General features: G+C 37.3%; 1 protein-coding gene and 1 pseudogene across 1 annotated transcript; both read left to right on the top strand.

Moving 5' to 3' along the window:
- The first annotated feature begins 2,093 nt into the window (after positions 1-2,093).
- On the top strand, positions 2,094-5,569 carry LOC107631774 (triose phosphate/phosphate translocator, non-green plastid, chloroplastic). Its single transcript, XM_016335323.3, has 9 exons — positions 2,094-2,626; positions 2,733-2,855; positions 3,020-3,172; positions 3,313-3,398; positions 3,586-3,670; positions 3,807-3,926; positions 4,075-4,143; positions 4,968-5,097; positions 5,179-5,569. The coding sequence occupies exons 1-9, from the start codon at positions 2,270-2,272 to the stop codon at positions 5,247-5,249; spliced, it is 1,194 nt and encodes a 397-aa protein (XP_016190809.1). The 5' UTR covers positions 2,094-2,269; the 3' UTR covers positions 5,250-5,569.
- A 1,116-nt stretch (positions 5,570-6,685) lies between these two features.
- On the top strand, positions 6,686-7,436 carry LOC148577629 (uncharacterized; annotated as a pseudogene).
- Positions 7,437-26,454: the final 19,018 nt, after the last annotated feature.

Genomic DNA, 26,454 nt, shown 5'->3' with positions numbered 1-26,454 from the left:
AATAAGAGGACCCAGGTCCCCCCCAGGTATTCATTCATTCCTCACACTTTCTACCTCTTAGATCCATTCTGACTTGGGCGTCGGAGTGTCTTTGCAGGTACCACCCCCCATTGTTCCTGTCAAGCGACCCGGTTCCAGTTCCGTCCGCGGGTTCCCGATCCACCCTTCAAACCGTACCAGAGACTTCTCGTACAAAAATTAATAATATATAATAAATAATAAATTTAATTTAATTAATGTAGCTTATCCTAATTCTAATTGCCCATTAGGGCCTCAACCTCTCCACTTAAAAGATAAAGGAAGGTAGCCGCCGGCCATATAATAGTGAGAGGATCAAAAGTCGCACTTCACTTTCTTTTCCTCATTCGTTAGCTGAGAGTGTTTCTCCTTTCTTCTCCAACCACATTATTTGATGTCACCTTTTCAAATCCAATAGGGTCAAATTTGACACGTTTCTCCTAAAAAGACAAGTCCCATTGACAAAGAAAGCAGAACATGGCAATGGCCACGCAGTATAAAGTATAAACATGATATACCAACCCACCAATGAAAAAAAAATTAAAAAAAATAGTTCACTACACTTATATTTTATCAAAAGAGATTTTAGGATTAATATTTTATCAATAATTAACACATTTTTATTTAAAAATTAAGATAATCAAAATATATATAATTATAATTAGTGACGGACCCAGAAAATTTTAAGAGTGGAGGCAAAAATATATATATTAAATAAGTTTTGTTAAATATTATTAATTATATAGAGATATAAAAATTAAAAAGAGTTAGTGAACACTTTTATTCTTAAAATACTATTCATTATATATAATTTATAAAAAATATTTTTTTTATTTCTAAAATTTAAAATTAAAATATTTTAATTAAATTATAGATAATAACTAATCTTTTTATACACATTTAATAATAAAAGACTGAATTAACTTGCATATTAGCGTCTAACGATACATTAGTATTTATAATTTGAAAGTAGAATTATATATAAATACTAGAAAAATTAAATCTTTATATGAAAAGTATATTTATATAAAATAATAAAAACATAATTTACAATTTTTTTATTTCTTTTTAAAATAATTAAATTTGTTATATATTTTTTAATTTCATTTTGATTTAATGTTAGATGAAAGATTTTATTTTTTTTAATCAAAATAAGCTCAACACACTAATGTGAAGCAATGAAAGAAACAACAAGTACTTCATAAAAACATAAAATCCTTGTAACTTCCGGCAACGCCATCAACCACCAAAAGATTCACTCTCAGTCCATTCGTTGTAGCCCAGCATTGTCTTTCTTATTACGAGCTTCACACCTAGATGAAAGATTTTATGTATCTGTTTAATTATATATTGTAATTAAAATATTTTTTATCATTATTTTAGAAAATAAAAAATATATTCTAAATTAGTAAATTAATCAGTTTATTTTAAAATTTTATATGCAACATAGGTACATATAATAGAACAAAAGATAAAAAATAAGTAATAAGGATGAATAAATCGAGAATAAAATAAAATATATAAAGTCACGAAAAAAAATAAAATATTAGATTAATACCTAAACTATAATTGTTTGAATTAAAAATTGCAATTGAAAATATCAAAAAGAAAAATAATGAAATTGAAAGATACATAAAGTCATGAAGAGCTATATAAAAAAATTGGAGAATTTAAAATTTACTTTTTGATGAAGAGAAGATGACCATTAGACAAGGAATAGAAAAAGAAGGTTGAAAATATAAAAATAAAAAGAGAGTTTAAGAGAATAAAAAAGTGATGGTACAATAATTAAATTTGATTAGGTTAAATAATAGTCAAAATGATAAAATAATAAAAAAAGAAATTTAACACTTTAACTAATTGAATTTATTTTATTTATAGTAGGGTTATTTAAAATTTAAAGTGGAAACATATTATATATAACTATATTTTTTAAAACAAAAATTAAAAACACCGTGGAGTGCCCCTCATTGTTGTGCTTGGTCCGTCCGTGATTATAATTAATTAATAATAACCATATATTTTATTTACATTTTTAGAAATATCTAACATACCAATAATAATTTTGAAAAGATAACGAGAACTATTGAGATTCACACAACCTTTCCTTGATTAATTTCATATTCCCTAAGGTTTGCCAAAAGGAATGCAACCTTAGGAAAAGTGGTTCATGAGAGTCAAACTATAATTTACGACAATAAATCTTAACCTTAACGAGCCGTTGGTGCTCTGTTCTATCGGATTTTCAAACATGCAGAGCTCGGCTTTCACTCTCTCCCTCACCCCTTTCCGCAAACCCTTCCTCCACCATCTTTCCCTCGCTTCTTCTTCTTCCATTTCCTCTTTCAGTTCCAAAGCCAACCTCATCAATGTGGATTCTTCATTTTCATGTTCATTCCTACGCCAACCAGCAACACCATCATGGCCTCTTTCTTCTTCATCCTCTTTCAAACTACCCTCCGATCGCTTCGTCCCCAAGGCTGCCGCGGAGAGTGCCAGCGAAAACCGCAGCGCCGGCGGCGACGTTTTGCTCAGAGCTTTGAAGCTAGGAGCCTTGTTTGGTCTTTGGATCATCTTTAACATATACTTCAACATCTACAACAAACAGGTCAACACTCACATATCATCATGAACTTTTCGTCTTGGGTCTTAAAAGTAAATCTGAATTCGTACTTAACCTTGTTCATGCTGTGATGTTGGCTATAATCATATAGGTATTGAAGGTGTACCATTTTCCTATAACTGTCACCGCGGTTCAATTTGCTGTTGGGGCTGCCCTTGTGTCCTTTATGTGGTGTTCCAATCTTTACAAGAGGCCAAACCTCAGTAGTGCTCAGGTATTTAAATTGTAATATGTATTCAAATGAGTTGTTGCTGTTATTGTTGTTGTTGTTGTTGTTGCCTGTTATGCTACTCTTATATGTTTTATTATTTTTACTTGATGTGTTTGATTATGTTTTTGGGTGTATGTATAATTTTTTCTTCTTGGTTGGCATGGTAGCTTGCAGCCATATTGCCACTAGCTGTGGTACATACTTTGGGGAATCTTTTCACTAATATGAGTCTTGGCAAGGTTGCTGTGTCTTTCACACATACAATAAAGGCAATGGAGCCTTTCTTCTCTGTGATCCTTTCTGCTATGTTCCTTCGAGAGGTTATTGCTTAATCCTAGCATCCTTATAATAATTGTAATTAGCTGAATAAAAAAAATGAACACATTGAATTTTTAATATTCAATTGTCATTTCTGTTTTCTAATCTTAATAACTCTTTTTTAATTCGAACTTCCTTATAGATGCCAACTGCATTGGTGATTGGCTCCCTTGTGCCTATTGCTGGTGGGGTGGCACTGGCTTCTGCTACCGAGGCCTCTTTCAATTGGTACGATCTCCCTCCTTCTGGTGGAACAGAAGAGTGTATAGGAACAAAATTAAAAGCTTTTAAAGTATAGGGAGTTAATTATAAATTTGGTGAAACTATAAGTAATTAAACTGAAAATATTTACTAGAATGCTTTTGTCGTTTGAATTCTCATTTGTGCATATTTTTTCCCGGCATGATATATAAAGGACTGGATTTTGGAGTGCAATGGCTTCTAATTTGTCAAATCAATCTCGTAATGTTCTTAGCAAAAAGCTCATGGTTAAGGAGGAGGTAACAATCTAAAGCCATTTCCAAAAGTTTTGCATGAATTCCACTTATGTTAATATTTTTTGCCTATTGATACTGTTAACTTGTATGTCATATACAAGCAGAAAATGACATTGACAAGTCATTTTGTTCTTGTTAGGAATCAATGGACAACATTACCCTCTTCTCAATAATTACAGTTATGTCCTTCCTATTGACGGCACCTTTGACTCTCATTATGGAGGGTTTCATATTTACCCCTGCTTATCTGCATTCCGCTGTGAGTATAAGTATAATATTACTTGAGGGTTAAAACTTAAAATTGATACAATTGGTGTTAGCAATTAGCATTCTCATAAACCAGAATATACTATGTTCTATGGTGTTGAGGGGACTAATATATGTTCTCACTTGATCTTTGTTGACAGGGATTAAATGTTAAACAAGTGTACATCAGATCTCTTCTTGCTGCATTCTGTTTCCATGCATATCAACAAGTGAGTTTTTCTCTTATATTCATAAATCATAACTCATGAGCAATAACTTAAAACAAAAAACTCAGTCTGATTTGTCAAAGAAACAATGAAAATAGTAAATATTTTTTCTTTACTTTTGCTGTATATACAATCATAAAAATAGAAGTAATGAAAATGAAAAAAGAAAAATTAAAAACGCAAACTTATCAGACTACTGTTTGATGTAAAATACTTTTTGACATACTAGATTGAACTCTTGAGTATTCTCTCACGAAATACTAAAACCTTTGGGAAGTTTGCTTAGTCAAGAACTTATAGTATTTGTTACCTATCAATTATATACACTTTGCTGAGTTGCCGTGTCCGCATGTCAGACACATTTCGGATACGACACTATTTGACATTCGTCCGACACGTGTGTCTATTGTGTCTAATCGTGTCTTAATAAAAAATAAAAAATTGTTTGGAGACACATTTGGACACATTTAAATACCATCACATATCAGTGTGTCCAACTTTATTATTAATATGTATTCTTGAATAAATTTAAAAATAATACATATTATTATTTATTAAAACAAAAAATATTTTAAATATTTTATATAATTAAAATAAAACACTACAAATAATTAAAAAATTAATTTATGTTTTAATATCAATAAAATATCAAAATATCATTATCTAAAAAATATATGCGTGTCCGGTATCCATGTATCATAATTTGTTACCAAGTCATAGAAACAGAAATAAGGTCTAGTCTCTAAATTTATCTAAAGTCATTCTGTATTTTTGGACTGAATTATATAACCTTTTTTGTTTTCGTGAATGGGTGTGTTTGTGTGCAGGTTGCTTACATGATATTGCAGTGGGTGTCACCTGTTACCCACTCCGTGGCAAATTGTGCTAAGAGAGTTGTGGTTATTGTGAGCTCTGTCTTGTTCTTCCGTACACCTGTCTCACTTGTCAATGCAATTGGTAAGAATTTCTTCTATGTGAAGAAAATTTGTGTTAAAGTTGCTGTATACTAAGATTGTAAATTGTTCTTTTAATCTGCAGGAACTGCTATAGCTCTTGCTGGTGTTTTCTTCTACTCCAGGGTGACCAGAACTAAACCAAAGACTACTTAGTTTTCGTTGTAAAATTTTGTTACTTACATAACAAGCCATTTAGTTAAGTTTGTTCGTTTTTGTTTAGAGAGAGGGGGTCACTTTTTCTTGACCGTTCCTTTTTCTCTCCAGTTTTGTAGTGATTTTGTTGTGTATATCATTATTTAGGAAAATGATGGTTTGATTCCATCTTTTCACTTTACATACTAATGATCTCCTAATGAACATTCCTAAAATCATTTTTTGGGGAATCATCTTTTCACTTTTCCTGTTTCCCAATTATCGTTGACGAAAATGTCTTATGATAATCATTATGCAACGCGTGTTGTTTCTTTTCCTCATGATGGCAGAGATGTTTTTACATTTGTGGTACATTTCCTTAACACTACCAATGGCAGGCTTGATCTACACCCAAACTTAATTTATGCACGAATACTGGAGTAGATACAGGATATGATAAATATCAAATACATAGATTCATCAATTTTAAAACTTTGGGTAATATATATATTTTTTTAATCTGTTAAAAAAAGTTTTAAAAATAATTTAAATTTTTTTTATTTTATTGAAAACTTTTTAGTTTGTATCAAATATATTTTTGACAATTAAATTTTTAAAAATTTTAGAACTAATCAAACAATAATGCATGACAACTATCTCTGATTTATTTGTATTAATGATTGTTTTTATAAAATTATTGTTGAATTGGTTCTAAATTTTTTGAAAAATTAGTCGTCAAGAGTATATTTGATGCAAATCGAAAACTTTTAAAACAAAATTGAAATAAAATAAAATTTAGGATATTTTAAAAAATTTATAGATACTAATTTAAGTTGCTAGTTAGTTAATTTTTATTGTTTTTTAAAAAAATACTTTTTTATTGTATTTTTTTTATACCTTTTAAAGTTTTGTTCAAATTTCAAAGTGATGAGGTGATGATCTTCAGGTATCATAAATTTCAACTGTTACATATACGTCAAAAATCAGTAATCAAATTAATTAGAGTAAACTACTTAGATAAATTAAAGGCATGAAAATATTACTTATATCACCCAAAGCAAAAAATGGTACGTGGATCTCCCAAAGGCAGTTTCTATGTAAATCGAATTAGGATAATTCGAATTACAATTTTCAGTAGTAATTCGAAGTAGACTACATAGATTTACTAGGGCAGGTTTAGATAGGCATAAATCGAATTAAACAAATTCGATTTAAGCATTCTTAAGTAAATCAAATAAGGTTGATCAGATTTATGCATGGTTGGTATATTTTCAAGTAAAACGAAGTAGCTTAATTCGATTTACTTTGTTGGTGATCAACATGCATAAATCGAAATAGGGTAGGCAGATTTACTATAGTTTCAGCAACATATGTAAATGGAGGCTGGGTAATTCGATTTACTAGGGAGAAAATGTGTATAAATAGCTATGGAATGTGAATTCTTCAAAATAGTGAGCCCCACAATGGCTAGTGATGAGAGCTTCTTGGTTTTGGTACACTATAGAGGGTTGATTGAGAAAAAAGCGTGTTCTGGAATTAAGTTTATATATAAGGATCCGTTTAGTGTTTCATCAGACCTTCGACGAGTTTCATCGAGTTTAAGGATACTATAATCCGAAAACTGGGGCTGCAAGGCGTGAAACGGGCGGAGAAGTTATTCTATAAAATTTTGATATCCGTTTTGCGTGATGATGTGAAGTATGATTCGTTCGTTATAAGCAGCGATGTAGTTTTGGAAGTTCTGTTCCACTGTCGTTGGCAATTCCCGGAGGTGAGGATCCCTGAGCTGTTGGCCAAGCTTGTGGATGTGGTCTCTAGTTCAAGAGGTTCTAATCGGAATCCTCTACCTTTATCCACGGCCGTCGGGTCGTGTTCGAGGCCTGTTGGTGGCTCTTCATCTCTGCCCGTGATTGAGCCCGAGGCAGTTTTAGTGGCCTCTTCGTCCTTCGCTGCTGATCTAAACCACACTCGTGACAGAAAATAGGTTGATACTATGCCGGTAGTTGATGCTGCATTTGCGGTGACCGGCATTGATGATGTAGTCCCAGAACTCTAACAAGGTGGAGCACCGGATGGTATAGAAGATGTATTTTAGGATGAGGATGATGATGATGTCGAGTCTGCCACGATTGCCGATGTTAGCGATGTGAGGATGAGAGGAATACTCTAGCAGGGGGTAGTGTAGCAGCTAGTTCAGAAACACCATGATAAACCCTAATTTTGTGGTTTATCTTGTGCTTAATTTGGGAGATTTTATCAACTTTTCTCACATTTATTCGATGAAATAGCATGGTTTTGTAATTCTCCCTAGATTTGTGCTTAAGTGTGAAAACATACTTTTTAGACCTTAAAATAGCTAAATTTAACTCACTTTAATTCCATTTGATGCCTTGATATGTTTGTTAAGTGATTTCAGGTTCATAAGGCAAGTATTGGATGGAAGAAGTGAGGAGAAAAGCATGCAAAGTGGAAGAACTCATGAAGAAATGAAGGAACCGCAAAGCTGTCAAGCCTGACCTCTTCGCACTCAATCGACCATAACTTGAGCTACAGAGGTCCAAATGAGGCGGTTCTAGTTTCATTGGAAAGCTAACATCCGGGGCTTCGAAATTATATAAAATGTATCATAGTTTCTCGAAGTATAGAGGCGCGTACACGCATATGACGTGCACCTTCTGATGGATCAGCGTGGGTCCATTTTGGGCAACTCGTTGGGGGCGATTTGTAGCTCATTTTGGGCCTAATCCAACTCATTTCTAATGCTATTGAACCCAAGGATTGAAGGGGGAATGAACCAAGTAGTCATAGATTAGTTTTCATCATGTTTTAGGATAGAATTCTAGAGAGATAGGCTCTCCCTTCTCTCTAGAATTTAGGGTAGTTTAGGTTAATCTCTCTTAATTTTCTCTTTCAATTCCTGTTTTGATTTCAATTCTCTTTATGTTTTAGTGTTCTATTGTCTTAATCTTCTTAGTTTCTCTTGTTAATTTCTTATTTTACTCTCTTTTATGTTGATGAACATTGTTGGATCTTGATTTCTTTGAATGCAATCTTATGTTTCCATGCTCTTTTATGTTTATCTTAGTTGTTATTGTTGATTTCTTGCTTGTGGTAGTCATAGGTTTCACTAATTCTTGCATTTTGTGATGTTTGCTTTTATTGCACTCTAGGTGTTTGATAACATGTTTACACTAGTTTTTGAGTAGTTTTCTTGACTCTTAGCCTAGGATAAGGGAATTGAGTGACCTTGAGTTATTGGGTCTCATTGAATTGGTGATTTGAGAACCCTTGGTGATTAATTTGATATCCATTGACACTGACCCACTACTAATCCAATTAGTAGATAGGTTGGGACTTATGGGTTGATGTTGATTAGGCCATTTGATATACTTCAAGTATAGAAGTACACTTAATGAGCTTGGTTCCTCACAATTATCAATAATTGGTTTATAGACAAGGATAGTGATCTCAATTACCTATGTCTAGCCAAGAGTTCTTTTCCTTTATTTTATTGAGTTCTTATCATTTACTTTCTTGTCATTTATTTTCTTGCCAATTATCAAATCAAACCCCCCTTTCACCTTCATAACCAATAATTAAACACTTCATTGCAATTCCTTGTGAGACGACCCGGAGTTCAAATACTTCGGTTAACTTTCATTGGGATTTGCACTTGTGACAACTCAAATTTTTTATGTGAGAATTGTTTGTTGGTGTAGAACTATACTTGCAACGAGAATTCATTAATTTGAGAAAATTCTATACCATCAAAGAATTCGTTCATCAAAATGGCACCGTTGCCGAGGAATTGCAATGGTGCTTTGTTGTTGGCTATTGTGAATATTGTGAATATGTTTGCCTTTTACTTATTTGTTAGTTTTTGTTAGCTTTAGGACTTTGTTGCTTACTTTTGTTAGTTTTTGTTTCTCTTTGCTATTATGAATTCTCACCACTTTGGCTATGACTTTGGCTCAAATTATGTTGTAGGGAATAGAAGCTACGAGGATGTGCATCAAGGATGGAACAATCAAAGATAGGAGGAGCCTCAAGGGATTGATCAACCTTCTTGGCAACAACAACCTCCAGATTCTTATGGGTATAACTCTCATCCTAATGCATATCAATCTAATGGATGTGGTGACCCTTATTGTGATTGTCAACCACCACCACCACATGCCTATGAACCACCCCCTCAACATGACTTTGAACCACCATACTCACAAGCCCCCTACCACCAAACACCTCATTATAACCCTAATCTTTATCCACCAAACTAACCACCTTATGAACCATATGAACCACACATGGAACCACCACCATTCCAACACAATTATTCTCAAGAACCACCTCAATATACACCACCTCCAAGCCCTCACCAAGATGAACCAACTTCCAATTATGAAACCTTCCTCCCAAACAATGAACCTTCTTTTTCCACACCACCTCCAAGGGATGATTCTCTCCAAGAATGTGTTAGTTCTTACATTCGAAGGCAAGAAGAGAACCAAAAGGAGTTCAAGGAGTTAGAAGCCAAGATAGCTACCATAATGGAAGCCGTTAGCAATATGGTCTCCTCTCAACTAAGCCTAAGCAACCAAGGCACTCCCATTGTTGAATGTGGAGAAGCACCCAAAGAACATGGTGAGGGAGTGAACTTGGAGCTTCAAGGTGAAGAAGAGGAGTTGAAGCAAAGAGTGCAACAAGAGGAAGGGGTATAGATGATTGAAAAGGAAGGAGTGGTTGAAAACATAGGAGATGTTGGAAGTCTATGTGAATGTAGAATTAGAGAGCCCTCTTCCAAGATGCTTGATATTGATGTTGAGGAGGGTGTACAACTTCTGAGGCATCTCATGGTGGAAAACCTTGAAGAGGTTGATCAAGAGATGGATTCAATCATTGATGAATTCTTATGTACAATTGAATCCTCTCCCATTGGGCTTGACATGGAGATTGAAGAAGAAGATACCTCACCTTCCATACCCTTGGTAAGCAATGAAGAAGAGATTGAATTGGAAGGAAACCACCAAGAGGAGGACGTTGAGTAAGAAGCAAGCTCCATCATTGAAGATGATTCCACACCAACTAATGAGTCTTTTGGAATTGATGAATCTCCTTTATTGGGTTGTGAAATTGATGACAAGGAGGACCGTGCACAACCTCCAACACATGGTTTGAGCAATGAAGGGTGTATAGAAGACGTTGGTGAGCAAGGAATTGAAGTTGAAGAAGCTTGCAAGGAGGTGGAGGTAGTCAAGAAGGAGCACAAGGGCGTAGACCTCGCATTGGCTAAGTGTGGGGAGGTCCCCCTTCCTAAGTCACCATCCAACACGACATTCAAGTGGGTAAAATTTCTATCCCTAAGCTTCACTTTCTCACTTGTATATGGTTTGATTGAAAATGATGGTCAACTTAGAGCTCTTTGTGGAGTTAAGAGTAGGAGAGAGTTGTGTAGTGGTTGGACACATCACTCTAAGTTCATGATGGTTGCACGCTCGAAGTTAAATAGCAATGGTTGGTGTAGAACCAAATTGCATGGGTCTAGGAGAATGTTTGGATGCTTAATTGAGAATTCTAAGGTCATGCCACCCAATTGGAATCATGATGATCAATTTGAAGATGGGTGTCAAAACAAAGTGTGGGATCTCGGATCGCACAAGGAGAATCAAATTTGGGAGCCCATGGCTTGTGTGGAACTCCATCAAGGCTTGGTGTTATCATCTTTGAAGACTAAAGCTTATTGGAGATTCAAGCATTGGTGGATGTTCAAGGATAGCTTCAAGCACAAGCCACCTTAAGAGGAGCTCCCCATAAGTCCAATTTAAGGACAACAAACAAAAGTGCTAGGTGGAAGACACCCCACCATGGTAAACTTTTTTCATTTTTCTCTCTTTTGTACATATTAATAGAATTAGTTTAATTCCATGTTTTTTTTGTTTGTTGAGTTTATTTGATAGTTTGATATGTTAAATAAATTTTTAGGGTGTTTTGGTAGCTGTTCGGAGGTTCGGAAGGCTTGGTTTGGTGCAAGAACTTGGAAAAATTTTGAAAAACAGAGCACCAACCCGCGCGTGCGCGCACCTGGCGCGTACGCGCGCCTCAAGCATTTTCGACCATCCATGCGGACGCGCCATGTACGCGCACGCGTGGATGCAAAAATTCCACCCCCAGCCAAAAACCCGAGAGTTAGGCCTGCACTGTGCGAACATTGGGCCTAAGGCACAAACCAACCCGCGCGTACGCGCACCTGGCGCGTACGCGCCGTTGACTCTAATTGCCCAATGCACGTGCACGCACGCTGTATGCGCGTGCGCCGATAGCGCCACCTGCCCTCCTGGTACATGTTCCAGAGAGTTGGGCCAACCTTGGGTTGACACTGTGCCCCGCGCATAATCTCACCCACGCGTGCGCGCACCTGGCGCGTACGCGCCCTTCGGCCAAAATACACATCAGCGCGTAAGCGTGCATGACGCGCCCGCGCGGGTAAAAAAAAGAGTTTTTATTCTCATCTTCCATTTTCTTTTGTCCATTGCATTCGCATACTTTTATTCATTGGATTTTCATTTTATTTTTATAGCCTGTTTTTACTTTCTTTTTTTTTGAGCTTCTTATTTGAATAATAGTGTTAAATTCTCTTACTCAATTATTGAGAATTTCTTGGTTAATCTTGGTACTTCTTGACTTGTTTGATATTGTTGGGTGATGAAACTTTTAAATCAATGCTTAATCTTGTATGACTCTTATATTCTTTATGCATTGATATGAACTTGCATGTCTTTCATGACCCACTCTTTCTAGTTGAACTTGATGCTCAACATGCTCTTCATGTGATTTGATTTTACTCTTGCATCAAGTATTAGTTGATATGCCCCTTGCCTATATTTCTCTCTCACTTACATGCGTAGCTAAAATGTAGTGAGAACCTTACTCTTATTTGGCATTAGCCCCCGCCTATGTTCTATTTGCTTTGATATCTTTGTTATAGGCTTAATTATCCTTCTTTCTCTTTCCTTTTAGGTTGGCCACCAAGAAGGAAAGGAATGGAAAAACTTTTAAATAGGGCAACAAACAAGTTCATCCGCACAACCTTTTGAAGGAGCTCATCAATTGTAGCAACCCGTCCACCTTGCTCTTCTTTGCATGCACCGAGGACGGTGAAAATTTTTAAGTGTGGGGAGGTCGTCCGACCGATCTCCATGGGTAACAACCTCTTTTTCAACACCAATTTCTTTGTTAGTTAGTTGTTGCATTGCATGATAGGTTGCATGTTAGTTATAATTTGTATATATTCTATCATTTCTTTTTATGTTAGGACTACTTGGTTAGGGTGATGACTTCTTTTAAAAGAAAAATTGTTTTTAGGGCACCCTACCAATTTGAAATTTTTTTTTGTGATAAACTTGCTTGAAGATTGTATTTTGGAACATGGTTTTTGAGCTAAGAACACAAGCATTTGAGTTTTGAGCCAATTTGTATGGTTACATCTTATAACCACTTATTTCCATTCTTGTGTGCATTATTCTCTTTCTATGATTGTAATCTTTGATTTGTTTGATTCTTTATGTCCATTATTCCATGAATACATGCATTTATATGATTGAGGCCATCATTTCATATAGCTTACTTACCCAAATAGCCTACCTTTCATCAACCATTGTTAGCCAATTTTGAGCCTATTTAATCCCTTTTGTTCTTAATTGTAGCATGGTGCACGAATTGTTACTCTCTTACAATTTCGCACACATGACCAGCAAGTGCACTGGGTCATCCAAGTAATACCTTACGTAAGTAAGGGTCGAATCCCACGGAGATTGTTGGTTTGAAGCAATCTATGATTATCTTGTAAATCTTAGTCAGAAAGTCAATTATGTTTATCAGTTTAAATAGTGGAAAATAAAGGAGTGTGAATTAAATACTTGTTGTGCAGTATTGGAGAATATGTTGGAGTTTTGGAGATGCTTTGTCCTTTGAATCTCTGCTTTCTCCCTATCTTCTTCTTTACGCACGCACGTCCCTCCTATGGCAAGCTGTGTGTTGGAGGATCACCGTTGTCAATGGCTACCATCCTTCCTTTCAGTGAAAATGGTCCAGGTGCGCTGTCACCGCACGGCTAATCATCTGTAGGTTCTCGATCATACCGGAATAGGATTCGCTATCCTTTTGCGTCTGTCACTACGCCCAGCACTCACGAGTTTGAAGCTCGTCACAGTCATCCAATCCCAGAATCCTACTAGGAATACCACAGACAAGGTTTAGACTTTCCGGATTCTCAAGGATGCTGCCAATGGATTCTAGCTTATACCACGGAGATTCTGATTAAGGAATCTAAGAGATATTCATTCAATCTGATGTAGAACGGAGGTGATTATCAGACACACGTTCATGGATTGAGGAAGGTGATGAATGTCACGGATCATCACCTTCTCCATAATTAGGCGCGAATGGATATCTTAGATAGGAACACGCATGTTTGAATGGAAAACAGAGATACTTGCATTAATTCATCGAGGCACAGCAGAGCTCCTCACCCCCAACAATGGAGTTTAGAGACTCATGCCGTCAAAAGGTACAAAGTTCAGATCTAAAATGTCATGAGAGATACAAAATAAATCTCTAAAAGTTGTTTAAATACTAAACTGGTAACCTAGGTTTACAGAAAATGAGTAGACTATGACAGATAGTGCAGAAATCCACTTCTGGGGACCACTTGGTGTGTGCTGGGGCTGAGACTAAAGCTTCTCACGTGCCTGGGCTGTTTTGGGCGTTCAACGCCAGGTTGTAACCTGTTTCTGGCGTTGAACTCCACTTTGTAACTTGTTTCTGGCGCTGGACGCCAGACAGCAGCATGGAACTGGCGTTGAACGCCAGTTTACGTCATCTATCCTTGAGCAAAGTATAGACTATTATATATTGCTGGAAAGCCCTGGATGTCTACTTTCTAACGCAATTGGAAGTGCACCATTTGGACTCCTGTAGCTCTAGAAATTCTATTTTGAGTGCAGAGAGGTCAGAATCCAACAACATCAGCAGTCCTTTTTCAGCCTGAATCAGATTTTTGCTCAGCTCCCTCAATTTCAGCCAGAAAATACCTGAAATCACAGAAAAACACACAAACTCATAGTAAAGTCCAGAAATATGAATTTTGCCTAGAAACTAATGAGAATAAACTAAAAACTAACTAAAATATACTAAAATCTATATGAAATTAACCCCAAAAAGCGTATAAAATATCCGCTCATCACAACACCAAACTTGAACTGTTGCTTGTCCTCAAGCAACCAGACAAACAAAATAGAGGACTAATAGGTTAAGAAGCAATAATATCTCAGAGTTTTTGAGTGAAGCTCAGATTCTAATTAGATGAGCGGGACTAGTAGCTTTTTGCTTCCGAACAGTTTTGGCATCTCACTTTATCCATTGAAGCTCAGAGTGATTGGCATCTATAGGAACTTAGAATTCAGATAGTGTTATTGATTCTCCTATGTCAGTATGATGATTCTTGAACACAGCTACTTTATGAGTCTTGGCCGTGGCCCTAAGCACTTTGTTTTCCAGTATTACCACCGGATACATAAATGCCACAGACACATAATTGGGTGAACCCTTTTAGATTGTGACTCAGCTTTGCTAGAGTCCCCAATTAGAGGTGTCCAGGGTTCTTAAGCACACTCTTCTTTTTGCTTTGGACCTTGACTTTAACCGCTCAGTCTCAAGTTTTCACTTGACACCTTCACGCCACAAGCACATGGCTAGGGACAGCTTGGTTTAGCCGCTTAGGCCAGGATTTTATTCCTTTAGGCCCTCCCATCCACTGATGCTCAAAGCCTTGGGATCTTTTTTATTATCCTTGCCTTTTGGTTTTAAGGGCTATTGGCTTTTTCTGCTTGCTTTCTCTCTCTTTTTTTTTTCTACAAGCCTTGTTCTTTGCTTCTTTTTCTTGCTTCAAGAATCATTTTTATGATTTTTCAGATTATCAATAACATGTCTCATGTTCATCATTCTTTCAAGAGCCAACATATTTAACAGTCTTAAACAACAAATTCAAAAGACATATGCACTGTTCAAGCATTCATTCAGAAGACAGAAAGCATTGCCACCACATGTTACTAATTAGAATTTTTCTTATTAAAAACTCGAATTTTATTGCCTCTTATTCAAAAGATCTACTATTTTATTCATGTTTGCTGATGATGAAAAAAATAGACTATAACTTAATTGGAGATAAAATCAAAATAGACACTAATTACTACTATATGACTCCTAAGGTAAACTTCTATAACGACAACTATCACAGAGTTAAAGCAGAAATTGGAATTTAACAACCTTTGTTCTGGGAAATGGATGTTCCTCGGATCTGTGGGGTGCTTGGTCCTTCAAGAGATAACTTCTGGCGCTTCAATTCCCTCAAGTCACGCCCTTGCTCCTCTTGTTCTTTAATCAAATAGCAAAGAATTTGACTTTGTTCCTTCTGTTCTTTTATTATCTGTTCCACAGCTTCTTGCATCTTGGTAATGGATGTTTCAAGATACTCCCAGTATTCAGATTAAGGGATTTATGGGAGAAATTCCTGTGCTTGTTGTTTTTCCATTGATGCTTTGGTGATTGGTTTCTCAACTGAGATATACTCAGTTATTCCCATCCTTACTCCAGCGTCCTTGCAGAGCATAGAAATCAAGCTTGGATGAGCCAACCTGGCATCTTTGGAATTTTTATTTGCAATTTTGTAGAATTCAGTTGAAATCAGTTGATGAACTTCCACTTCTTTTCCCATCATGATGCAATGGATCATCACTGCTCTTCTAATAGTGACTTCAGAACGGTTGCTGGTGGGCAGCAGAGAATGCCCAATGAAATCCAGCCAGCCTCTGGCTACTGGTTTGAGATCTTTTCTTTTGAGTTGATTAGAAACACCCTTCGTGCTGGTGGTCCACCTGGCTCCAGGGATGCATATGTCTTCTAGAATCTTATCCAGGCTCTTGTTTGTTCTCATCATTCTCCTATTGAAGGAGTCTGGATCATCTTTCAGCTGAGGTAGCTTTAAGATCTCTCTGATCTTGTCAGGGTGGGTATGAATAATCTTTCCTCTGACCACGGTTTGATAGTCATAGATATCAGATCCAGATAGTCTTTGCCTGTCTGTATGCCACATATTAGCATAGAACTCCTGGACCATATTCCTTCCCACTTCCGTTTCAGGATTAGCTAGGACCTCCCAGTTCCTGATTCGAATTTGCTCCTAGATCTCCGGATATTCGTCTTCTTTCAGATCGAATCTAACTTCCGGGATCACTGATCTTAGACCCATTATTTTGTAATAATGGTCTGAATGTTCTTTAGATAAGAACTTCCCTTGATTCCAAAGTGGTTTTGGAATGCTCTCTTTCTTGCCTCTTGAAGTGGGTTGTTTTCCCTTAGGAGCCATGATCTTAGTGATCACGGATAAACACACCAAACTTAGAGGTTTGCTTGTCCTCAAGCAAAAGAAAAGAAAGGAAAGGGATAGAAGGAGAGCTAGGTGAAATTGTTGATGGAAGGGGAAGAGGAAGAGGAAGAGGAAGAGGAAGAGGAAGAGGAAGAGGAAGCACTTATTCAAGTGCTAAGGACACACAAGACAGCTCTTGGGTGGTCCATAGGTGACCTTAAGGGCATAAGCCCAGCTAGATGCATGCACAAAATCTTATTGGAGGATAATGCTAAACCGGTGGTTCAACTACAGAGATGGCTAAATCCAGCCATGAAGGAAGTGGTGCAGAAAGAGGTCACCAAATTACTAGAGGCTGGGATTATTTATCCTATTTCTGATAGCCCCTGGGTGAGCCCTGTCCAAGTCGTCCCAAAAAAGGGAGGCATGACAGTGATTCATAATGAAAAAAATGAACTGGTTCCTACAAGAACAGTTACAGGGTGGCGCATGTGTATTGACTACAGAAGGCTCAATACAGCCACCAGAAAGGATCATTTTCCTTTACCATTCATAGACCAGATGCTAGAAAGACTAGCAGGTCATGATTATTACTGCTTTTTGGACGGCTACTCAGGCTATAACCAGATTGCAGTAGATCCTCAGGATCAAGAGAAAACAGTATTCACATGTCCATCTGGAGTGTTTGCTTATAGAAGGATGCCATTTGGGCTGTGTAATGCGCCTGCAACCTTCCAGAGATGCATGCTCTCTATTTTCTTTGATATGGTGGAAAAATTTCTGGAAGTCTTCATGGATGACTTCTCAGTATATGGAGACTCATTCAGCTCCTGTCTTGATCACCTGAAACTTGTTCTGAAAAGATGCTAAGAGACTAACCTAGTTTAAACTGGGAAAAATGTCACTTCATGGTGACTGAAGGGATTGTTCTTGGGCATAAAATCTCAAACAAGGGAATAGAGGTGGATCAAGAAAAAATAGAAGTAATTGAAAAATTACCACTACCTGCCAATGTTAAGGCAATCAGAAGCTTTCTGGGGCATGTAGGATTCTATAGGAGGTTTATAAAGGATTTTTCAAAAATCGCAAAACCTCTAAGCAATCTGCTAGCTGCTGACACGCCATCTGTGTTTGACACAGAGTGCCAGCAGGCGTTTGAAACGCTGAAAGCTAAGCTGGTCACAGCACCAATTATTTCTGCACCAGACTGGACATTACCATTTGAGCTAATGTGTGATGCCAGTGACCACGCCATTGGTGCAGTGTTGGGACAGAGGCATGACAAGCTTCTGCACGTCATTTATTACGCTAGTCGCATTTTAAATGATGCCCAGAAGAATTACACAACCACAGAAAAAGAATTACTTGCAGTGGTTTACGCCATTGACAAGTTCAGATCATACTTAGTAGGATCAAAAGTGATTGTGTATACTGATCATGCTGCTCTTAAATATTTACTCACAAAGCAGGATTCAAAACCCAGGCTCATCAGATGGGTGTTGCTTCTGCAAGAGTTTGATATAGAAATAAGAGACAGAAAAGGGACAGAGAACCAAGTGGCTGATCATCTGTCCCAGATAGAGCCAGTAGAAGGGACGCCCCTCCCCTCTCTTGAGATCTCTGAGACTTTTCCGGATGAGCATTTATTTGCCATTCAGGAAACACCATGGTTTGCCGATATTGCAAACTATAAAGCTGCAAGGTTCATACCCAAGGAGTACAACAGGATACAAAAAAAGAAATTAATTACTGATGCAAAGTACTACTTGTGGGATAAACCCTATCTCTTTAAGAGATGTGCAGACAGAATAATCTGTAGGTGTGTGCCTAGAGAAGAAGCACAGAGGATCCTATGGCATTGCCATCGATCTCAATATGGAGGCCATTTCGGAGGTGAGCGAATAGCCACCAAGGTCCTCCAATGTGGCTTCTATTGGCCCACACTCTATAAAGATTCCCGAGAGTTTGTACGTAACTGTGACAGTTGCCAAAGAGCTGGTAATCTGCCTCATGGTTATGCCATGCCTCAACAAGGAATCTTGGAAATTGAGTTGTTTGATGTATGGGGAATTGACTTCATGGGACCTTTCCCATCATCATACTCAAACACTTATATTCTGGTGGCAGTTGACTATGTATCAAAATGGGTTGAGGCCATTGCCACACCCACCAATGATACTAAAACAGTGCTGAAGTTCCTCCAGAAACATATCTTTAGCAGGTTTGGTGTCCCTAGAGTACTAATCAGTGATGGGGGCACTCACTTCTGCAATAAACAGCTTTACTCTGCCATGGTTCGGTATGGAATTCGCCATAAGGTGGCTACTCCATATCATCCACAAACTAATGGGCAAGTTGAAGTCTCTAACAGAGAATTAAAGAGAATCCTAGAACGGACAGTAAGTACCCGGAGAAAGGATTGGGCACGGAGCTTGGATGATGCTCTGTGGGCTTACAGAACAGCATTTAAGACCCCTATAGGGACCTCTCCATACCAACTTGTGTATGGTAAGGCATGTCACCTGCCCGTGGAACTGGAACATAAAGCCCACTGGGCAACCAGATTCCTAAACTTTGATGCCAAATTAGCAGGAGAAAAAAGATTGCTCCAGCTAAATGAACTAGAGGAATTCAGATTCACAGCTTTCGAAAATGCCAAGCTTTATAAAGAGAAATAAAAAAAGTGGCATGACAGAAAGTTGTCATCTAGAATCTTTGAACCATGACAAAAGGTTCTGTTGTTCAACTCTAGGCTCAGGCTATTCCCCGGAAAACTGAAATCCCGGTGGAGGGGACCATATGTGATTACAAGTGTATCACCATATGGTTATGTGGAGCTTCAGGATATTGATTCTGATAAGAAGTTCATTGTCAATGGACAGAGAATCAAGCACTATCTTGAAGGCAACGTTGAGCAAGAGTGCCCAAGGCTGAAGCTAGATTAAAAGCTCAGCAAGGTCCAGCTAAAGACAATAAAGAAGTGCTTGCTGGGAGGCAACCCAGCCATGGGGCATCAATCCTCTAAGCATTTTGCCCTATTTTTATTTTTATTTGTTTATATAGTGTTTATTGATAACAAGGTAAAGAATCAATTGCATAAGTTCACAGGGTTACAGAAGGAATCTGCACACAAAATAGAGAAAAAGAGCCCACTGGCAAGAAAACGCCAGTAAGAGCCTATTTTGGGCGTTCAGCGCCCAAAAGGGGCAGCCAGTGGGCGCTGAACGCCAGTAAGGATAGCAATCTGGCGTTCAACACCAGAAAAGGGCAACAACTGGGCATTGAGTGCCCAGGAGAGCAGCATTTGGGCGTTGAACGCCCAAAACAGGCAGTGTTTGGGCGTTCAAACGCCAGGATAGTGGGGAGGAGGTAAAAAATAATTCTTCTTCATATTTTTTCATTCTAATTTTAAAATTCCATGTTTTTAATTCATGATTTCTTGCATAAACATGTTAAGAACCTTGATTTCGAAAATCCCTCTTTAAAAATATCAAATGTATCTTAATCCATAAGCACCAAGCCTCTTTGCAAATTCAATCCAACTCTTTTCAAATCCTTTTTTTAAAACAAATCTGTCTTTTCAACTCATCAATATCTTTTTCAAAATCTCCACTTTATCTTTTTCAAAATCTAGATCTATCTTTTTCAAAAATCTTTCATATCTTTTCAATTTTAAACTATATCCTCTCTTATCATATCTTCTATCTTATCTTTTCCAAATCAATCTTTTTTATCATATCTTTATCTCTTTTTTCGAAAACCCACCCTCCCTCCCCTTAAATTTGGGTTCGGCCTCCCTCCCCTTCCATCAACAATTGCACCTAGCTCTCCTTCTATCCCTCTCCTTTCTTTTCTTTTGCTTGAGGACAAGCAAACCTCTAAGTTTGGTGTGTTTATCCGCGATCATTAAGATCATGGCTCCTTGATGACAAGTCATCTTAGCCTATTTTAACTAGTCTTTTTCTTTTGTTTTCATTAGAATTATGCACTTTCTTGAGCTACAAGCAAGCCAATTGGGTAGATTTTCATGTTTCCTTTGATTTAATCAACCATGTATGAATTCATGCTATTTCATGAGATTTTATACTATAATTGTCACATATTATGAAAGAATGAATATCTCATGATTTTAAGCATAGCTTTGATGTGTTTGGTTGATTAATGATAGGTGAAGAAAGCTTGGAGAAAGGTTGAAGCAAGAAGGAATAGCTAGGAGTAAAGAGAAGACAATGGAATAAGTGAAATTGAACCAGGAAGCAAAAAGCTGGACCTAAAGTTAGCATCAAACTTTTGCACAAACTTTTGGTTGAAAAGTTAGCCCCAACGTTAGCCCCCTAACTTGGAGGCTAACGTTGGCATGATGAAAATCACTCCCTGGGTACCAAAAGTTTGCGCCAACGTTAGACCCCTAACTTGGAGGCTAACGTTGGCACATGAAAATCACCCCTGGGCACCAAAAGTTTGCGCCAACGTTAGACTCCTAACTTTGAGGCTAACGTTGGCATGAAGAAAACCTCCCTGGGCACCAAAAGTTTGCGCCAACGTTAGCCCCCTAACTTGGTGGCTAACGTTGGCACATGAAAATCACAAGGGAAGGAGCAAAAGTTTGCGCCAACGTTAGCCCCCTAACTTGGTGGCTAACGTTGGCGCCACAAGTGCACAAGGTAAGGCCAACGTTAGGGCCAAAGTTAGACCCCTAACTTTGGCACCAACGTTGGTATCAGCAGATTATGGTAGCTGATATGAAAAGTTGGAGCAAAAGTTAGACCCTTAACTTTTGCTCAAACTTTTGGTCCAACTTTTGCAAAACTCAAACCCGGTTCAATTGGTTCACTTTGGTTCTTCTCCAAACTTCAAGAGCAATCAACCAAGGCCTCTTTCAACCCAATTCCACCAAGAGCAAAGGCCCAACTCAAGGCTTGAAGATCATTTGAAGAAAGTGTATAAATAGGATAGAATTCAAGTTCTTCGGAGAGCTTTCCTTTTGAATTTTCATAATAGTTTTCGGAGAGCTTTGGATATTGAGTGATCTTTAATTTCTTAGTCTTGGGGAAGGAGAATTCACTTCTCTTCCTCTTAGTTTTATTGCTTTCAATTTCAATTACAATTATCTTGGATCTTGGGTTGGAGAATTGAAGAAATTCTGTTTCAATCTCATCCTTGGATCTCTCTGCTTTATTTACTGAAATTTAATTTCCGTTTCTGTTACTTACTTCTCATCTATTTTCCTTGCAATTTACAATTCCCTTGCAATTGTTCTTGTTGGATCTAGGAAGGCATTGAGATCTAGACTTGGTTTTCTAGTCTCTGGGTCCTGAGATCTGATTTCCCATTTCAATTCTCTGTTTATTGCTTTATATGTTCATTTACTTTTCTGTTTCGGATCCGATTCAATCCCAATTCCCTTCTACTTCTCTGCTTGATGCAATTTACTTTTCCTTGTTTAAATTTTGCAAATCCAATCCCCAATTCCCTTTACAATTCCAGCCGTTTACATTTCTTGCACTTTAAGATTCCGCAATTTACATTTCTTGCATTCTAAGTTTCTGCTATTTAATTTCTTGTTCTTTAAGATTCAGCACTTTAATTCCCTGTTCTCTTTACTTCCATGCAATTTAATTTCTGCAAAGTACAAAACACTCAACCAAATCTTGATTCGCTTGACTAAATTAACCACTAAGCTAAAATTGCTCAATCCTTCAATCCTTGTGGGATCGACCTCACTCCCGTGAGTTTTTATTACTTGATACGACCCGGTACACTTGCCGGTAAGATTTGTGTGTTTTGGGAGAAATTTATTTTTCACCAAAATACTCATCAAGTTTTTGGCGCCGTTGCCGGGGATTGAATAGATTGACAATGATTAAGTGAGGTGGCAATTTAGATCAAGCACTTTTTCTTTAATTTTTGACTGACACACTAACTGTTTGATTTTTTGCCTGAGCTAATTGAAACCTCACTTTAGCAATAGAGTGAAGTTTTCTTGGTTTATCTTGCTGAATATGATTCTCATAGCTTGATAAATAAACGAGAGAAGTGATTTACATTCATTAATCTCTCTAGTTTACCAACTTTTTGACACATGGTGTCAACTAATCCTCTGACTACATTCTGGCATGAGAATATCCAATTTTCATTTGGATTGTTTGTGATTGTGCAGGTCATGGAGGAAAGGAATCCTACAGCAAGAGAAGAAAAACTGAGGCATTATGATTTCCAGCCTCCATAATCAAAGAGCAAGATGTCAAGCTAGTGACAATAAAAGAGCGCTTGTTGGGAGGCAACCCAACCGGAGATAACTATCTTTTCATAACTATTTCAATAAAAAGGTTAAGTAGTTTTATCTATAATGCAAGAAGCTAAGTTTGGTGTTGCACACCAAAACAATCTAATGGAGAAGGCAGGATTCTAAGTTTGGTGTTTCACCAAAATCCCATTATAAAACACATTCTCACTCTCTGCATAATGCTAGCTTCAAGCATGTTGGATGAACTAGTTAACTATTCTGCTATTTTCTAGTTTTTAGTTCTATCACTTTTGAAAACGAAAAAAAAGAGTTTCACACATGGTTAATCTGATGCACAAGAACCACTGGCAAGGTACTAAGTTTGGTGTTCTCACACCAAAGTAAGTACAAAGGCCCACAAATAAATCCTGCATGCTAACCATTGTTTCTAAGTGCTTGGGGAACAAGCAACTTTCAATATCATTGCAGAATGTCATACAAGCCTTTGGAGGGATTAAGCATCATCAACCAAAGAAACAAAAGATGAACATAAAGGCCAGCAATGGTGATGAGAAGGAAAGCAAGTGAACTCCAACAGGTTGTATTGTTAAGTGATTGTTTACATCAAATATTGCTGCTATTGCAAGTTGGATTATATCCTTAGTTGCCCTGCCTGTCTGCATAGTATAGTTTCTTTCTACATACCCCTGCCTGCATGCATAGTATAATTTCTTTCTTTATAATTCAATAAGCAAGATGTTTGATCATTCACAACATTCTTATCTTCAAAACTCGTTTGCACTCAATTTTCAAGAATGCATCACATGAAAGTTATTTGAAAAGAAGGATTGAGGAATTAAACAATTTTGAGGCAAGCAAAAGATTAAGAGAAGTGGTGGTTCTAGTTGTATGATTATGTATTGAGGTTGCATGCTTGTGAAAACTTGCATGGGAGCTCATAGGCGGGACATGAAGTTCAAAGAAGTATTGTGGAGATTCTCAAAAACCTATTGATCCAAGAAGCAGCAAACAAAACAAAAGAAAATAAAGAAAATACAAAAGCAAAAAGAACATGGCCCAAGGCTCTGAGCATCAATTACTAGGCAGAAAAAGAAAAAAAAAGAAACAAAAACTCAAAGAGTTGTTATCCTAGTAAATGCTTGTGGTTGAAGTGTGTCAAGGAAAGAGGCTTGAGCAAGTAAATCCTTAGGAGTGCTTTAACACCTAATACCTTAAAACCAACTGGTTTAGGAGTATTGATTGAAAGTTTATCTAAAGAGCCACTTTGAGACATGATACTTAGAGTCGAGGCCAAAGCACAGAAACTATAAGCTGCTTCAAGGTGATTACATATAAAGAGATCTCCATGGTACCATTTGGATGAAAATCCTAAAGACCTACGACTCCCAATATGTAAGGATTAGTGAGCACTGAAGCCCTTGCATGAGCATATGATTTAGAGTTCACCCCACTGATACTTGATCACTTCACTCACTGCACTTTACAAGTGTTCCTCAATCCATCTTAATTGAAAGAACCTTGGAGCATAAATCTATTTCTTGCTTGAGGACAAGCAAGCTTTAAGTTTGGTGTTGTGATGACAAGTCATCTTAGCCTATTTTAACTAGTCTTTTTCTTTTGTTTTCATTAGAATTATGCACTTTCTTGAGCTACAAGCAAGCCAATTGGGTAGATTTTCATGTTTCCTTTGATTTAATCAACCATGTATGAATTCATGCTATTTCATGAGGTTTTATACTATAATTGTCACATATTATGAAAGAATGAATATCTCATGATTTTAAGCATAGCTTTGATGTGTTTGGTTGATTAATGATAGGTGAAGAAAGCTTGGAGAAAGGTTGAAGCAAGAAGGAATAGCTAGGAGTAAAGAGAAGACAATGGAATAAGTGAAATTGAACCAGGAAGCAAAAAGCTGGACCTAAAGTTAGCATCAAACTTTTGCACAAACTTTTGGTTGAAAAGTTAGCCCCAACGTTAGCCCCCTAACTTGGAGGCTAACGTTGGCATGATGAAAATCACTCCCTGGGTACCAAAAGTTTGCGCCAACGTTAGACCCCTAACTTGGAGGCTAACGTTGGCACATGAAAATCACCCTTGGGCACCAAAAGTTTGCGCCAACGTTAGACCCCTAACTTTGAGGCTAACGTTGGCATGAAGAAAACCTCCCTGGGCACCAAAAGTTTGCGCCAACGTTAGCCCCCTAACTTGGTGGCTAACGTTGGCACATGAAAATCACAAGGGAAGGAGCAAAAGTTTGCGCCAACGTTAGCCCCCTAACTTGGTGGCTAACGTTGGCGCCACAAGTGCACAAGGTAAGGCCAATGTTAGGGCCAAAGTTAGACCCCTAACTTTGGCACCAACGTTGGTATCAGCAGATTATGGTAGCTGATATGAAAAGTTGGAGCAAAAGTTAGACCCCTAACTTTTGCTCAAACTTTTGGTCCAACTTTTGCAAAACTCAAACCCGGTTCAATTGGTTCACTTTGGTTCTTCTCCAAACTTCAAGAGCAATCAACCAAGGCCTCTTTCAACCCAATTCCACCAAGAGCAAAGGCCCAACTCAAGGCTTGAAGATCATTTGAAGAAAGTGTATAAATAGGATAGAATTCAAGTTCTTCGGAGAGCTTTCCTTTTGAATTTTCATAATAGTTTTCGGAGAGCTTTGGATATTGAGTGATCTTTAATTTCTTAGTCTTGGGGAAGGAGAATTCACTTCTCTTCCTCTTAGTTTTATTGCTTTCAATTTCAATTACAATTATCTTGGATCTTGGGTTGGAGAATTGAAGAAATTCTGTTTCAATCTCATCCTTGGATCTCTCTGCTTTATTTACTGAAATTTAATTTCCGTTTCTGTTACTTACTTCTCATCTATTTTCCTTGCAATTTACAATTCCCTTGCAATTGTTCTTGTTGGATCTAGGAAGGCATTGAGATCTAGACTTGGTTTTCTAGTCTCTGGGTCCTGAGATCTGATTTCCCATTTCAATTCTCTGTTTATTGCTTTATATGTTCATTTACTTTTCTGTTTCGGATCCGATTCAATCCCAATTCCCTTCTACTTCTCTGCTTGATGCAATTTACTTTTCCTTGTTTAAATTTTGCAAATCCAATCCCCAATTCCCTTTACAATTCCAGCCGTTTACATTTCTTGCACTTTAAGATTCCGCAATTTACATTTCTTGCATTCTAAGTTTCTGCTATTTAATTTCTTGTTCTTTAAGATTCAGCACTTTAATTCCCTGTTCTCTTTACTTCCATGCAATTTAATTTCTGCAAAGTACAAAACACTCAACCAAATCTTGATTCGCTTGACTAAATTAACCACTAAGCTAAAATTGCTCAATCCTTCAATCCTTGTGGGATCGACCTCACTCCCGTGAGTTTTTATTACTTGATACGACCCGGTACACTTGCCGGTTAGATTTGTGTATTTTGGGAGAAATTTATTTTTCACCAAAATACTCATCACTCCTAAAGGAAAATAACCCACTCCAAGAGGCAAGAAAGAGAGCGTTCCAAAACCACTTTGGAATCAAGGGAAGTTTTTATCTAAAGAA

The sequence above is a fragment of the Arachis ipaensis genome, chromosome B1 (genome assembly GCF_059453495.1).
Source record: "Arachis ipaensis isolate K30076 ecotype BB chromosome B1, ASM5945349v1, whole genome shotgun sequence".
In the NCBI taxonomy this organism is placed as follows: Eukaryota; Viridiplantae; Streptophyta; class Magnoliopsida; order Fabales; family Fabaceae; genus Arachis; species Arachis ipaensis.
Note: the sequence above shows the minus strand (reverse complement) of the source record. Positions and strands in the feature narration are given on the sequence as shown.

Coding starts and splice junctions, on each gene's coding strand:
- LOC107631774 (XM_016335323.3), top strand. CDS start 2,270: ATGCAGAGCTCGGCTTTCACTCTCTCCCTCACCCCTTTCCGCAAACCC. Junction 2,856..3,019: donor CAAACCTCAGTAGTGCTCAG/GTATTTAAATTG, acceptor TTGGCATGGTAG/CTTGCAGCCATATTGCCACT. Junction 3,671..3,806: donor AGCTCATGGTTAAGGAGGAG/GTAACAATCTAA, acceptor TGTTCTTGTTAG/GAATCAATGGACAACATTAC.